General features: G+C 36.6%; 1 protein-coding gene across 2 annotated transcripts in view; it reads left to right on the top strand.

Moving 5' to 3' along the window:
- The window catches only part of VAV3 (vav guanine nucleotide exchange factor 3), a 147,428-nt gene that overhangs the window by 74,939 nt on the left and 57,109 nt on the right, over nucleotides 1–15,380 (top strand). For both annotated transcript variants that reach the window (XM_038143683.1, XM_038143684.1), the window contains exons 16-17: nucleotides 10,151–10,252; nucleotides 11,378–11,478. In XM_038143683.1, coding sequence (XP_037999611.1) covers nucleotides 10,151–10,252; nucleotides 11,378–11,478 — 203 coding nt within the window. The remainder of the gene's footprint in view (nucleotides 1–10,150; nucleotides 10,253–11,377; nucleotides 11,479–15,380) is intronic.

The raw sequence follows: 15,380 nt of genomic DNA, 5'->3' as shown, positions 1-15,380 counted from the left end.
ACACCTTTTAATTAGGCTTTACTCAACTATTGCCTTTCACAAACTGAGAAATTTATGAAAAGATCTTTCAGGCAGAGGAACAGTTAAAATTTCACCTTCTGAAGTACTGTGATTGTAGTTTCTGCTTTGACATAGCTGAAATAGCAATATTAATGTCATGTCTAATTAGTAATGCCTGAAAAATCAGTGGGAAACAGGTTCATTTTAGTGATTAGGGTGTGCATTAATTGTATGGAGTTAATGAATCTGATTTTTCTTTTAAATACCTAAATAAAAGATTTCAGACATGAAAGCTGTACAGCCTTCACAAAATAGTGGTTTTAGTTTTAATTACACTGTACTTCGTTTTGGGTCACTAGAGAGTTTGTGCAGCAGCTCAGGTACAGTCTAACATGTTTTTGAAAAATTACTGCTTCAATTCAACATAAATCCACATCTTGCAACTGAAGGGACACAGAACTTATCATCTGATAGTGAGGAAATAATCCTGAGATTCATCGATTATCAAATCTGGTAAGTGTGTGAACAACAATTTAGATCAGGGAAACTGCACCCAGAGCTCATTGGTTTTCTAAATTTTAAATAAAACCAGTACAAGACACAAGGTAGGTGCAAAGTGTCCTCTTACCATTATCGTTTGTATTTTCACATTTGCTTTGCACTCTGTGACTAATGACATTGGTCAGATTCCACTCCAATAGATCTGTTCCCTCAGATAGTGCATTAATAATGCATGTGCATTAAGCTTTCTTCTGAGAGAATATTTGAGCTCTGACATATTGAACACTGGCATATTAAATTAAAGCTTTCTTATCAGAGCATCATAAAAGCCTTAAGATGTCTGCTGCATTTTTTAAATGACTTGCAGAGGTGTTGCACTTGTACCAACCTCATACAGGTTACCAAAGCAATAAACAAACATGTCTGCCTGGGGTTTTTTCATCAGTATAAGTATTGCAATGCTGCAAAAATGAATGCCAAGTTCATGTCTGTTAAAGAAGAATGCTAGCCTGTTCTTTGCTGTGACTCCAGTTGGTTTTGATCAAATGTTTTTCAGGGTTATAAGCAATCATTCACAACATATTTATAGTTATAAAATTTCTTTAAATTATTCCAGACACAGCAAGAGCTGTGTGAAGATGGTAGATATGATTAAGAGCACAGTGTAAGGACAGTGTAAAATGTGAAAGTAAACCAGAATTTATTAAAACAGTGGATAAACACCTGAAGATGATAAATATACTTCAGTATTATGTCTTCCAGTTCACAAAACCCAAAAATATCCCAATCCTTAAGTCTCTACTACTTACCTTACAATAGCTGAGGACTATTACTATGAAAATTAGTGCTTCTTAAAATTCAGTGAAATAAATTTGTAGTGACACTACATCATAAAAATGAAGTACCACCATGTTAATATTGGCTTTTTTTGTGCAAGGAGTTTTTTCAGTGTTAAAACATGGAATGCTGCATTACGTGCTTGTCTTGATACTCTGCTTATATGAATAGATGTCATAGCTTCTCCCTGCAAACCAATGCTACCTTTTTTCTTAGCACATACAGGTATTTCTCTAATAATTCACAATGGCTGTATAAATGGCTGTATAATTTATAATCGCGGTATCGATCCTGTATTTTCAGAGTTTTTGACTCCAAAACACAGACTTATCTTCAGTTAAGTGTAAATATGATAAAATAATTAAAGCTTACCAATGCAGGCAACTTGGTAAATTTGGATTTGTGGGACTTAGAACTTTCACAAATAAGATTCAGCCATTGAATATAGACGTATATAAAGTATAGGTGCTCTTGATTTGCAAATACTAATGTGTGACAGAGCTTTGTTCCTATCAGGTAGTGTTCAAAAATGTTATACAGGAATAGATTATCTCGAAGCAGTTCACCTCCCATGCTTTTTGGGGAAGTAGACTGATAAAGAAAAAGGAAAGCAATTATCTTGTTTGAAACAATGCAGTATGTTTCCAAAAAGTTAACAAGATAATTTCCTTGATCTCAAAAAAGCCACTCATCATATGATCAAATAAGCAAATTTCCTAGCAAATTCTCAGAAGTTGCGTGTTCTTGATCAAAAGCACAATTTACTTGTGATATGGTTAATTTAATTTTATAACATGTCTTCTTGATGAAGACCCTTTGATGTGACAAACCAGAATGTTTGAATATTAGCATATGGAGAATTGATTGATTGATTACTTCAGTAAATAGCATTTTCAAAGATGATTCTGATATATAACAGCTGAGCTGGAACAGAGAAAATGAATTAGCTGTAAGTAATCAGCATTGCTCCTGAGAAGAGAAGGTAAAAAAGAAGCTGCAAATCATCCTTTGTGAAATGGTATTGCTCACCTCTAGTGAGAGTACCCCTTAGGAATGCCTTTTTATTTATTTATTTTTTGGTAAATAACAAAATCCTAGTCAAGATTCAAAAAGGAATACTTATTTGTATTTTACTTATTTGTAAATTACTTATTTGTGGCTCTCTCTCTGTCCTTTTACTTTGTTATTGCACGAATGCCTTTCTAGTAGATGACAGAGTGTTGTGTGACCACTTGAAATGGTGATAGTTGCACAGAGGTGAAATGGTTGGAGTGTAAGGTAAGCAGAGTGCAAATGTAAGGCTGGCTCTGTTTGTAGGGACTGGGATCCTAAGAGTGAGTCTGGTGCATGTCACAGCAGGGAGTGAGGGCAAACATGTCTTGGGACCAACTTCGCAAGAAATTCTTCATATGAGGTTTGGCTGAGAGCTTTGAGCCCTGTTTGACAGTAATGTACTGTTGTGGGGTTGTTTTTATTTTCTTTGTTCGTTTTTTTATTTTTATTTTTTTTACACTGTCTAGGAAGCATTTCAATATGTGGAAATAGCTATATTTTAGCGCTAGTAAAGTTTTCCTAAATTTTCTGAGATGCTTAGTACCAATTCTCATGGCTGAATTTTAAGGTGCTTAAAGTTTTGAAAGGAGGTCACTTTGGCACAAACTAGGAATTTTAACTTTGGATGTCTTCATTAATAATTTCTGTTAGCAACTAGTATCTTAGAAATAGTTATATTACATCTGGGTTTACTGATGCATTTTCTGCAGGGATGCCAATTATTTATACTATCAGTAAACCTGGAATAAAAATTTCCAGTATCCAGAGGTATTAACCTGAGCTGTTTCCTTTACAAGCTATACTGCATGAGTACAGCATCAGATTTCATGTCACATACACTTGAAAATGATCTTCAGCAGTTCGTGCTCAGGGTGTCCATAATTCTGAACAGTTCTGTATGGAGCATTTTAAATTATTATAAGCACAGCATGGAGTGCAGAATAACATCAGCTCTGAAATACAAAGGTCTAACTTGAGGTTGAGAGTTGAGGAGAGTTCAAGGTATGGAGTTTTATCCGCGCTCCCTGTAGTATTTCTTCTTTTAATACTTAAAACAATTGCAATTCACTGCAGACTCTTTATCTGATACTTCATGCATCTCCTTATTTGTTATGCCTCTGGGCTCACAGGTGGGCATACATGCATTAATTATTCTCTGAAGCCAAGTTTTGATCAAGTGAAATGGCGATTCAGTTTCAAATGTAATGCATTTCCAAAATAATGGACATTTTTCAAGCACGTACATACTGAACTCTGCATAATTTCTTGTGACACGGTTGCATTTCTTGAAGAGACTGAGGTGGAAAAATGATCTTTGAGACCTGACTTAAATAGTATTTCTGTGAAAAGAAGTCAAACCCAAAAATAAGAAATATAATTAGAACTTCCTAGCATGTTTTTTTTCCCTTTTTGGGGAGAACTGTCAACCTCAAAGGGCAGGCAGCTGTCTCACTGCACTGTTATGCAGAGCCCATGGCTGCTCCACAGCCTGTTTCCCACCCAAGAAATTGCTGCTGTTTCATGTTACTCAGAAAACTGCTGTGGGATTGCTGCTGGGGGAGGAGAAGGTTCCTCTGCTCTCCAAGATGCCAGTGCCACTGAGCTGTGGCAGACATCTGCCACATGAGGAGGAACATCTCTGGGCCTCAGTGATGCCTCAGAGGTTTATCATCAGTCCTCCAAGAATGACTTGATTCAGTCAATGTTTACAATGTTTGCTCTGTATTTAACAGCGGTGATCTGCCCAAGGTTATCTGCCTCAGCACCTGCTCTTGTTGATACCCTCTTGTTTTGCAGCCAATTCACTTTTGAAAGGAACTTTCTTGATCTGTTTACAAAGGGTTACTTTTGCACTTCTCTTTGTGTGAAACGTTCATTCCTTATTTTCCTCTACACGCTGTGATTAAGCATGGATGTGCTTTCTGTGTGCATCTATCCAAGGAATATCAAACTTTTTCAGAGGATTTTTTCCCTCCTGTAATACATTTTCCTTTCCAGTTCAAGAAGAAAAAACAAATTTAATTTAAAAATGCTTGAAGTTTGGGAAAGAGAAGTTGAGCTTTTAATTAAGTACTCCAGAGCAGCAATTTTTCAACATTAATTGAATTGTTTGTAATGGGTTTAAGCAACACCTTTTCAGTGGCCTAGACCCAGGGAGGGGGGGGAAATCTGTTAAGGTCTTGACTGCTGAAGTCAAGCTGGTATTGAAAAGCTGCCAGGGAAGCAATTAAAAGAAATGCTGTCAAAATACAGCTACAAAGAGAGAACTGGTCACTTGTGGAGGACAGCACTGGACCTTGCAGGTTGTTTAAACTACAGTTTCTAGTTGGGAGCATTAAATGCAATGGTAAATAGGTTTGTAATGAAAGAAGGAAATATTTTCCCTTCTGCTGTGTTCTGAAGTCTCCTTCCTTTAACTCTTTGCTGGAAGTGAAGCCATAAGATGGTAGATTTGCAGTGCTTTCTGCTGCTGAATAGCTTCTTGTTGCTTGTTTTGTGCTATAAGATTTACATTCCTAACCAGGAGCCAAAGGCTCCTCGTTCTATTTGCTTCTACTCTTTGCATTTTCATTATGCCACTTCTTCTCTTTTTTGCACTCTTTTTCAGTAAAGGCCCTGTGGTTTGCAATTTATTAATTTCCTATTTAATATTTAAACTTGCTGTAAGCATGTAATTAATCTAACAAACGTAATACTTCATTTTATCCCTTGATTATATTTCTGTTAGATTTGGCAGCCTGTAAGCTTTCAGTAGTGTGTCCATGCAAGACAAATGTGAGACAATAGTTCTTGGTCTCCAAGGCTAATACTGAAATATCTGAGCTGCTAAACATTCAAGGAAAGATGTAGTCAGTATAGAAAAATTTATGAAATAAGATTACAAGACTTTTTTCATTTTTTATAGATTTAGAAATAGGTCCTTTCTGGAAATGAAGACTTAATGGGATTTTAATATATTTATTTTCTACCTGGGAAAATATGAGGAAGTGGCTATATAGTAAGCTATCTCTCAGCCTTTTATTTATCATCTTGAGAAACATCTGTAGTAATTATATATTTTGTAGAAAAGATTGAGTTTTGTGGCTGAATGTTCAGTAATTTTTCTGGTGCATTTCATTTTGTAAGCCCTATCTGTGTAGAGGAAGTTTAAATGACAGTAAAAGAATATTTGTGCCTATCCCCCCAAAGATGATGTCATTTATTTGTTTATTCCAACCTATTGTGGAAGGTACTCTATATAGTTTTCCTTGTAGGACACAAATATGAATGTAAGAATGCTGATAAAACCCTAAATTGCTATGAGAGAGCCAAATGCCTGTGGTATTCTACTCTTCAGACACATGCTGATTGAAATGTCTTCTCATCAGAATATGGTTTTGATTAAGTAAGGAAATTACAGTAACAAATCTTATCTGAGTTGCTTGATACTAGTGATGTACACTTCATTGCATATATGCCTTGGCAACACTTGAGATCAAAGATAATCAAAGTTCACCTTTGTAAAATGGGGCATAGGGCTTACAGAGTTGGATATGTCGAGATTGCCAAGGTTATTTTTAAATTTATTTAAGTATTTGTCTTTTGGTTGTGACATATTTGTGTTTTGAGGGTTCAGCATGAGTTTTAAGTCTTTGATGTGTTATCCCAGCTGCTTGTGTGAGAAAATTGTAGTTGAAACTGTTTAATTTTTTTTCATATGTACAATTATTTTTGGTATTTTGATGCAGGGATAGTCAAAATAATTTATTCCTTGTTCTATAGACATGGGAATAAGCACCTAGATGTCTTCTCTGACGAGACAATTTTGAGCTATCTATATCATTAGTCTGTGGTCAGCTGTGCCATTAATCTAGACAAAGATGATTACTGGAATGGGTTTTGTCTGCAGAAGCTTGTGGGGGCCAGTTGATAACGTGACACTTCCTGACACCATTTATAAAGGTGTTGCATTATGTGGGTGGGATGAGATTAGCCTATGATCAATTTACTCTTCTGAAAAGTCAGTAGAAAGAAATGACACTGCAAATGTGGAGAGAATAATTTTAGAAGGGGAATGTTTCATCTGCACAAGGAGTGCTCCAGAGGCTGATGATAAGAAGGACAATTGAATAAGATACCTGGGTAACTCTTTTCTACACTGTACTTTCAAAACTTGAAAGACAAAGGGACTGCTCAGAGATGGAAGGCTGACTGAAGAAGATGGTCATTCTGCCCCTGGAACTGTGGCTCCTGTGACTTGTGCAGAGACAAGAATTGCATGTCCAAGTGACAGAGACTCATGAGACAGGCACCTGCAGGTCTCTGGCTTGGTGGTGTAGCAGTGAATTGGTCCCAGTGGGACTAATATTCTGGAAGTAAATTGGAAAGGGAAAGCTTTGCTCAGAAGGCTCAGGGGCAGCCCAAGGACATTGCAGTAGTGACTGGAGTAAATCTGGTTATGGGGTTCCAGCGCTGTGCAAGAGAGGACACTTGTGGTTGTCCCTTATAAAACCTCTGGTGCTGAACTGAGGAAAGAATTGGAAAAATTGTCCTAATAACATATTCACATTGACATTTTGTCTCTGCTAGAGTGGGAAAGTTAAAACTGCCTGGGGAGAAAGTAGAAGAGACAAAGGGAAATTACTTTTCCCTCCCCACATTGCTGTTGCTCATAAAAAAAAAGCTTTACAATAAAACGAGGAACGTGTTCTGTGTCACTATTCACTTTAGATTAAGTATTTCTGGTGTGTGAGTGACTTCCTGCTCTGGCCACTCATCAAGATTGTTTGACAGCAGAAATAGATATTTTTTTTTTGCTGCCTGGGGTACTTCATAATAGCAGTGGCTGTGGTAGGAAGGACTGAAGAGTCTGCAGGAGGGCTTGGCCATCCCACTGTGATTGTGAAGGAACCCAGTGTAAGACCCAAAATAAATGTTGTTAATTGCTTCAATACATTTGAATTTTGCTAACAATTACATCTGGCGCTTCTTTATGGTTGGACATGGCTTTGAAAAGTTGCATGTTATGCCATGACTATTTCACATTATCAGCTTTATTTGCTGTATTTGAAGACTCAAAACCTAGTATGTAATTTTCAGTTTGAAAGCTTTTGTGGGGGAAGAATTCCTACGGTCCTTGTGGTATTTGGACTTAGTCACAGATGAGTTGTGCTTAATCTCTAGTTGTAAACTTTCACATATTAATCAGGTTGAGTTATTTTGTGTTGTATTTGATTTTGGAAAAGAAATAGATTGAAAACTAAAATAGCAAACCCCTAGACTCATTAAGTTTCTGACTTTACATTTAAAAGCTTGCTGCTCCATACATGCTACTACATCGCTTCATCTTGGGCTTGTCTGATGGGACTACAGAACTGGATTTGCCATAATGCAGCATTACTGATCTGGTAGCAGAATGTGTAAGAGTTTTCCTGCCCACAGTCGCACTGTATTAAATGTTCTTCTACAGAGCTTTCCTTACTCTACCTCGCATTTGCAGTAGACAGCACACATATGATTTTATTTTTCTGGATTTTGTTCCATCACTAATTATCTTTCCATATTGTGCTTCACTTTACAGCACTCTGTCTCCAGAGTAAGCATACAGTTTCTTACTTTGCACCATTCTTTTCAAATATTGCTATTAATATAAAGAAGAATGAATACAGTGTATCATCTTTGTTCTGTTAATAGGAGGTATATTTTGAGTAGTTCATGCACTTCACTCTTTGTGGAAGATAGCCTGAGAGAAGAATGAAAGAGAATTTTTACATATGGTAGAAAGTTGTGTAGTCACATCCATGTGTTAAACTACTTTTTATATAAGGTTGTAATGTTTTTTCTTTTGATTCACTTATGCTTATTATTTTTGAAGATTGATTCTGTTCTAATTAAATGAAGGGAATTTTTTCTTTGGTTTGTTCTTGAAAAATGGTCAAGTTGTTAGGTTTAATTTGATATGCTTTCAGTCTCATGAGTCTTGGACTTTTGGCTTATACTTTGAACACAGTTCTGCAAGATGTCCTGTCTGAACCAAATGGTCAATAAAAATGAGCTTTTGTTGGGAGTGAAGTACTGCAACTTGTTCTAGGGATTTTTCAGGACTGCTTGGAGTGCAGCCTAAGAAGTATTGGCAGCCCTCTGGCAGACACGTGAAATACAGGCTGCACCTAGTTAAGAACCAAAAATTAATAATTCTTTTTCTCCTGGTTCGAAAAGTTCTTTCCTTTATGAGATTAATTTTGTCTTGCTACTGTACCTTCCTGCTGTGGATGGGTAGTATGCACACCTGTTGCAGTTAGCAGGAGTTGTGGAACTGAATCTTGCATGTTGGAGCAGAAAGCGAGACACAAGTGAGGTAGTTAAAACAGTATTTTTTGTAAGGTTATTCTCAGGCATAGAAGCAAAATTCCTTTTGCTTTTTGAGTACAGTTTCATTTTCAGCATGTTCATTTTCAGCAGGTGGATTTCAAGATGGACCTTTCTGACACTGGGTACTTAAACAGATTCTTTGAATGTTTATTTGTAAGCCTTTTAATTCCATCCAAGAGGGAGTGATGGTTATCTGTGTTTCATTGCAGTTTGTGGCTGGTCTGTGCTTTAGTCTGGAAGTTGTTTTTAATACATAAGAATGAAAGTATCTCCAACTTTAATAGAAGACTATGTAATTTTCTATGTTGCAAAAAGCTTCTGGTTTCTCCTTTGAGTACTGTAGATTCTTGCATTCCTGCCCTCACTATTTTTTCTTTTTTTAATTCCTATGCATCATGCCTTGCTATGTTTTTGATAGAAAAATACCAGAAATTTATGGAGTCCTAAACATTCTATTATAAATAATAGTAAAAAATTAATTAACCCTTAATATATATTTTTTTCTTGTCTGATACAGTCTAGATTAATATTAAGTTATGTACCTTGCATTTCAGCATTACTGATTTTGAGAGTGTTAAGCTAGTTTGGGGATCTTATTGAATTAAAAAAAAAGAAATTAATTGAAAATGCCTATTCTCCCATTCAGTCTCAGAAATGGGACAGATGACAGAAAAAACTGAATAGATTACTTAATAAAATTTAAATCTGAAAACAGTCACCGGTACAACAAATGATGAATAGTTTACATATAATTTATACTCCTGCTTTTAAAAGGGATCAGTAGGGAAGGTAAACAAAACACAAGTACAGTAGTGGACCAGTGCTTTGTACATAAATCTGATCTTTGGAAATAAGTCTTCTAGTAGTGTGTTGGTGTGTCGGCAGTGTGAATAGTGAGGTTTTATTTTGTTTAGCTTACTGTGTGCATCTACAGCTGTGGGCACTGTGCAACACAAGGCTAACCAAATCCTGGTGAATATTTTCTAATTGTTTTGAAGGCACTCAGGTTATCCAGTATCTTGCTCTATAGCTATGACTTAGCTGTCCTAAATTTGCTGCTTATGTTTTCAAATATGGTGCTTCTCAGGCTGTGAGCTGCTTTTCCTTGTGCATTCACATACTAAAATATTGTTGAGAATGATCCTAGTTACTCAAAGAAGAATAAAAACCAGATGTTTAATTTTCTATTTATTGTGACAACTATAGGATATGTTTAAGAAGTTTGCATAATACCATAATCCAGATTTCATTTCAAGGTGTTTGGTAAAGTCCATACTTCTGGTTCTTGTCAGTGAAAAACATTGAAGTCTAAATAAAACTAGTTGTTTGGAGATTAAGATTTCGTGCTGTGAATGTTGCCTCATGTTCTAGATTTCATTTAATGCAAATTTTCAAATTTTGTTTTTAGGTCAAACATCCGGCCAGACTATGCAGACACGAGCTTTCACGAGTTCAAAATGCACACCTTCAGTCGGGTGACATCTTGCAAAGTCTGTCAGATGCTTCTGAGGTATTGTAAAGGTTTTTTTGGGTGGTGGTCTTCCCCTTCCTGCCCCTGCCAGGTCAGGCTGGATGGGGCCTTGATCATCCCAGTCTAGTGAAAGGTGTCCTTATCCATGGCAGAGAGTTTGGATAATCTTTAAGGTCCCTTCCAACCCAAGCCCCTTTATTGTTGATATTCTGAAAAATGAAGCCACAGCATTTTAGCAAGGGCATTTGAGTGTGGGTAGTGCCTTTGTTAAGTACAGGCATGGAATAAATAAACTTTAGGTATGTTCCTCCTTGTCATGCATTTTTTCTTCCTTTAGCAGTGCTTTTCCTGACTAGTCAGACTGACCTGTATTTTCGGAGATTATTTTTTTTTTTTTTTAAATTTATTCCCCTCAGTGCAATACAGTCAAAGTGACTGTGAACAGTGGTGCAGACCTTTTATACTTAAAAGTCAGGAGGGCTAATTCCTGACTTTGGAGCAGTGTAGTTGAGTTCCTGGGTCTGCACCAACTGCTGATGCTGAGGAGCAGCTGTTGTGCATTCAGGACACAGCCCCCAGGATGCTGCCTGGGTTCTCCATGGGCCACCAGCTGGGTATTCCCAAGTGCCACCCTATGGTACAGGGACACTTAGAGGAATTAGCAGCTCTGAATATTACCTGAAGTGTCCATAATGTATGTTTTTTAAAAACTGAACAATTTTAAAGTCAAGAATATTTGCCATGCAGCCTAAAAACTACTTAATGCTTAAATATACATTCAAACTTACAACTCTCTTGAACTGGATCCTGTTCTTCATGGTCCATAGGCAAATTCCCACTAAGAAGAAGTGAAGTGTGGGATAGATGCATAATGGTACAATTTCAAGTGTACTGTTCTGAAGTAGCTTTGGATTACATTGAAATGGAGGCTATTATTCTACTAGTAGTCTGAAAGAACTGTCTGGTTGTGATTTTTAAATGGCTAGTAGTGACAGAAAGCAGATGAGCTGCTTGTTTGTCAGTTGTTGCTTTTTCTCAAGCCTTTAAGGACTATCATTATGCAGAACAACAAATGACTTCTAATACCTTCTGTCATGTCTCTTATGTCCTTTATGTGTGGAATTTGTCACCTGTAATGTATCACTACCTAATTTTATTTTACAGGGGAACGTTTTATCAAGGCTATTTATGTTCTAAGTGTGGAGCTGGAGCACACAAAGAATGTTTAGGAAGACTAGACAATTGTGGCAGGGCTAATTTAGGTGGTAAGTCATTTTAATTGTTAGAATACCATTTTTAATTAGGACATAAAACTTGCTAGATATAATTAAGGTTTAATTTACCTCTAATTTGTGTTTATTGTTACATGCATACTTGTGAAGCTACCATTTATAAGCACAATTAGAATTGTATTTAGGATTCATACGGATTTTTATTGCTGCTAAATTGAAATGTTCCAAAGCAGGAGAGAACTGTTACAGGTCAAACCAAATTTCTTCATCAGTGTTGTATACAACAAGGAATTGCTCTCGTTTCAGTTGTGGACTGCTTATATATAACCCCTATGGTACAGCACATCATCTATCATCCTTGTGCTTCTCCCTTTATGTCAATTTTCATATTTTCCTCTCAGTTCCTAAAGCTGTTTGTGTTGCCTCAGCTTCCTCTTTCATCTGTTTGGTTTCCATGGTTTCTGTCCACTCACAATATTCACAAAAAGGTGATTGATGGCTCTCTACTTACCACACCTAAGAACTATTTTTTTTTTCTTCTTTTAATCAATTGCTCTGTGAATTTCTTCTCTGGCCACTGTCACTTTGCACTTCCCCTGTTGTTCTGCTCTTTGGGACCTTAAGGAATCTTTTGATTTCAGCTACCATTTGGCCCCCCACAAATAACTCCAAAAATTTGACATCTTCCTGTTCTTCTCAGTATTATCCACCTGTAAATCTCTTTCTGACATCTTCTGGATCTCCCACTGCTAATGCACAGTGTTAGCCCCCAGCACTGGCCACCCTTTCCCTTCTCTGTACCCACTCAGTTGGTGGCAGTGAGTTTGTTACACTATTGCCACAGTCATACAATCCTAGTGCCATTTTTGACTCTTCCCTCTGTCCAGCTTCTCAAACGTTCCTTTTTCTAGAGATTATTTTGAATTGCTGTTGTATTTAAAAAATAAAAGCCGTTGGGGGCACATAATGATTTCTGGAAAGTGGAGTTTTATATGTTGGGGAAGTTTCTAGTCATGTATCATTCTCACTTCTTTAAAATCTTTGCATGCCTTTTCAGAATTATTTTATAATAATTTGTGAAGTTTCTCATGTCTCACATACTGCACATTAGCTACTGCAACCTCTTCCCTTGGGTTATTTTCTTTTTGACATTAGTATCTACAATCTTTGTAAAATGCTGTTGCAGAGATACTCTCTCTCCCACTTTTGAACTATGTGATGACTTCACACACTGCTTTTTATTAAGCTGCTGTTTCCAAATTTTGATTCTAGCTTGTTGTTCCTTTCAACATTGTATAAGCTTGTTTCTGTCTTTGCCCTGTGTGCATTACTTCTGACTTCTATTTGGCTTTTGGTTCTCTGCGCTGTCCCAGTCTTCTATGAAATCAACAGGATGGCAGGCCCTGAATTTTGCTGTAGTCAGTAAACTTTTTTTTCTCAGCTGCTTTTCTGTGTTGGAAGTCTTCCATGCTATCCTCCAAGTCTGAACTCTTTACAAATAATCTTTTGTAGATCTAAAAACCATACAAGCAGTCACAGTATTTGTGACTGAAACCCTTTTTGGAACACGACTTTTCACAGAACCTCCTGCAGATATTCTGAGGAAAAGAAATATTTAAAATTATCTCAAAAATTGAATGTTTTAAAGCAGTTACTTGAAATTAATAGAGTGGAAAAACAAACACATATTGTTCTTTCCAAAATAACTGTCTTCTGTGGTATACACCATCCCTACTTCTATTTTTTTTCCTTGTCTTGATCCTTTTCCTTTAATCACTTCTGTAGTTTTTATTTTAATTGGATAGCTGGCACCCCAGGAGGCAGGAACTTGTCTTTCTGTTCCTCTGTAAATATCTTTGGACACATATGGTGCAACATGCATCAGTAAGAATGACCATAAATGCCTAGATAAGAAAAGGTCTGATTTCTTTTAATTTTCCTGCATACTTAAGCAATACAGTAGACTTGCTAGAGAGAACAAAATAAGAGTAACAACAAATCACATTCTTCCTTCTTTTTAAGTGGAATAAATTGTAATTTTGAAAACTCAAACAAGCAGAATGGCATTTTGGATTTTACTTTAAATCATCTTCCTGATGTTTGTAGAATTATACTGTACTGAAATTGCAAGCAACTGGATTGCTGAGATCCTTTTTTGTGTTATGTGTTTTGGTTACATCCAGGTGTCCAGCCCTCTGTTCTCTCTTCAAGCTTCCCTTTCTCTTCTCAGTCTGTTTTTTCTTCTATGCAAAGACTCTCTGCTGCTCACACAAGACAGGAGAGTTGTGTATTTCCTACCTGCTCCTGAGGCAGAAGGACAGGAGGTGCTGAGCTGTGTCTGCTCTTACAGTCTGCTCTGTGATCATAGCTGCAAAATCCAACTCCAAAGTGCAGCTCTTGCTGTACTTTCCCTTGCTTTATCAAACAGTGAGCATGGAAAGGACAAGGGGTTTTGCTTACCTAGCTGACAATATGTCATCCCTCCACCTGATAAAGGGATTTGGCTAATGAGTAGGAAAGGAAATCCTCAGGTTTTTCTCTACTGCCTTCCACTTTTACTCTTTATTTTTCTTTTTAAAGAAAGAAGTGTTGATTGAGCAGTGCTGGCCCTTCATAATGTGCACAGACCAAGGAAAGGTCTTAAGAGGAGCTTTACCAGAACCTGCTTCCCTATGTGGGCCTGAAAGGGATAAGACAATTACAACTCTCTAAAATATTGATTAGTACAACTTGAATTATTTTTTTTGGAGCTGTCCTTTAACTATTCCAGAGCTATACTGAGAAATGAGGTCTCCCATAAATTATCTTTCATGCCTGCTAAGCTATGAAATGTTATTAAAGGCATGCAGACATAAAGATATAATGTAAAATTCAACATTTTCATTGCATTTTGTGGAAGAAGTATGCTCTGTACCCACAACAATCTAACATGGGTTTAATTTTGAATACTTTTCTTTTGAAATATTTAGAGAAATTAATTTATGATAAATATAATATTTTTTTAGCAGTGTCATTTGCTGCTCCTGTGGGAAGTGAGCAAAGGCTTGTACAGCAGCAAAATGCCTGGAACAGTTATTGTATTGCTATGTTTGGTGGGTTGTTTTGTTGGTTTGGTTTTTTTTCTCCCCACATTTTTTTCTAGGGGACTAGTACAGCCTTTTTCACAAGGTATAATGTACATGGAACTGGATCATCCTTTTGGGAAACTGGACATTGTTAATCCCCAGTCATGTGGTATTAGTTATGGCCACAGACATGGAATATATGTATATGTGTAAATATATATATTTTCTGTTTAATCTGGTGTTCTGTCATTCTGCCAGTGCTATTCCAGATGCTTCGTAGCAAAGTGCAAATCCTCTGTGTGGTAGACAATGTCCAGGAATGATGCTCTGTGCTTGATCCTGTTAAACTTTCTTCCTTTCTTTTTTGGTGTTTGAAGAGTTTTTACATCTTGCTAGTGCTTTTGCGTTTCCCTATTTGGCAATGTCCCACTGCAATTCAGAGTGTTAGAACAGCGAGTTCTCTGTGAACATGTGACTTCGGGCTTTTGTGAGAAGTCTTGACTGCTTCTCTATGATAAATTATTTTGACTTCTTAATAGTATATTCTCTAAATGGAACAGTTTCAATTTTTTAAATTATCTTTTCATAAGTGTAATTTTTTTCTGTGTTTCAAATAATTTTCATTCCTATTCTGTAGACCTCTTGTACTTCTAGAAGCTTATTTGAAAAAAGGTGATCAGAGTTCAAAGCACTGCTGTGGGAATATGCCATTAGGTTTCTCAAAGGCATTTGAATTTTTCTCAGCATTTTCTGGGTTTGTAAAGTTTAAGATTCTGTTTCCTTTATAGACCATGAGCAGATGTTTTTGCCAGTCTTTCTGAAATGATGCTTAGAACTTTTCTGAGTGGATTAAATCTTCTTAAATTTCAT

This window comes from Motacilla alba, chromosome 8 (assembly GCF_015832195.1).
Source record: "Motacilla alba alba isolate MOTALB_02 chromosome 8, Motacilla_alba_V1.0_pri, whole genome shotgun sequence".
In the NCBI taxonomy this organism is placed as follows: domain Eukaryota; kingdom Metazoa; phylum Chordata; class Aves; order Passeriformes; family Motacillidae; genus Motacilla; species Motacilla alba.
Note: the sequence above shows the minus strand (reverse complement) of the source record. Positions and strands in the feature narration are given on the sequence as shown.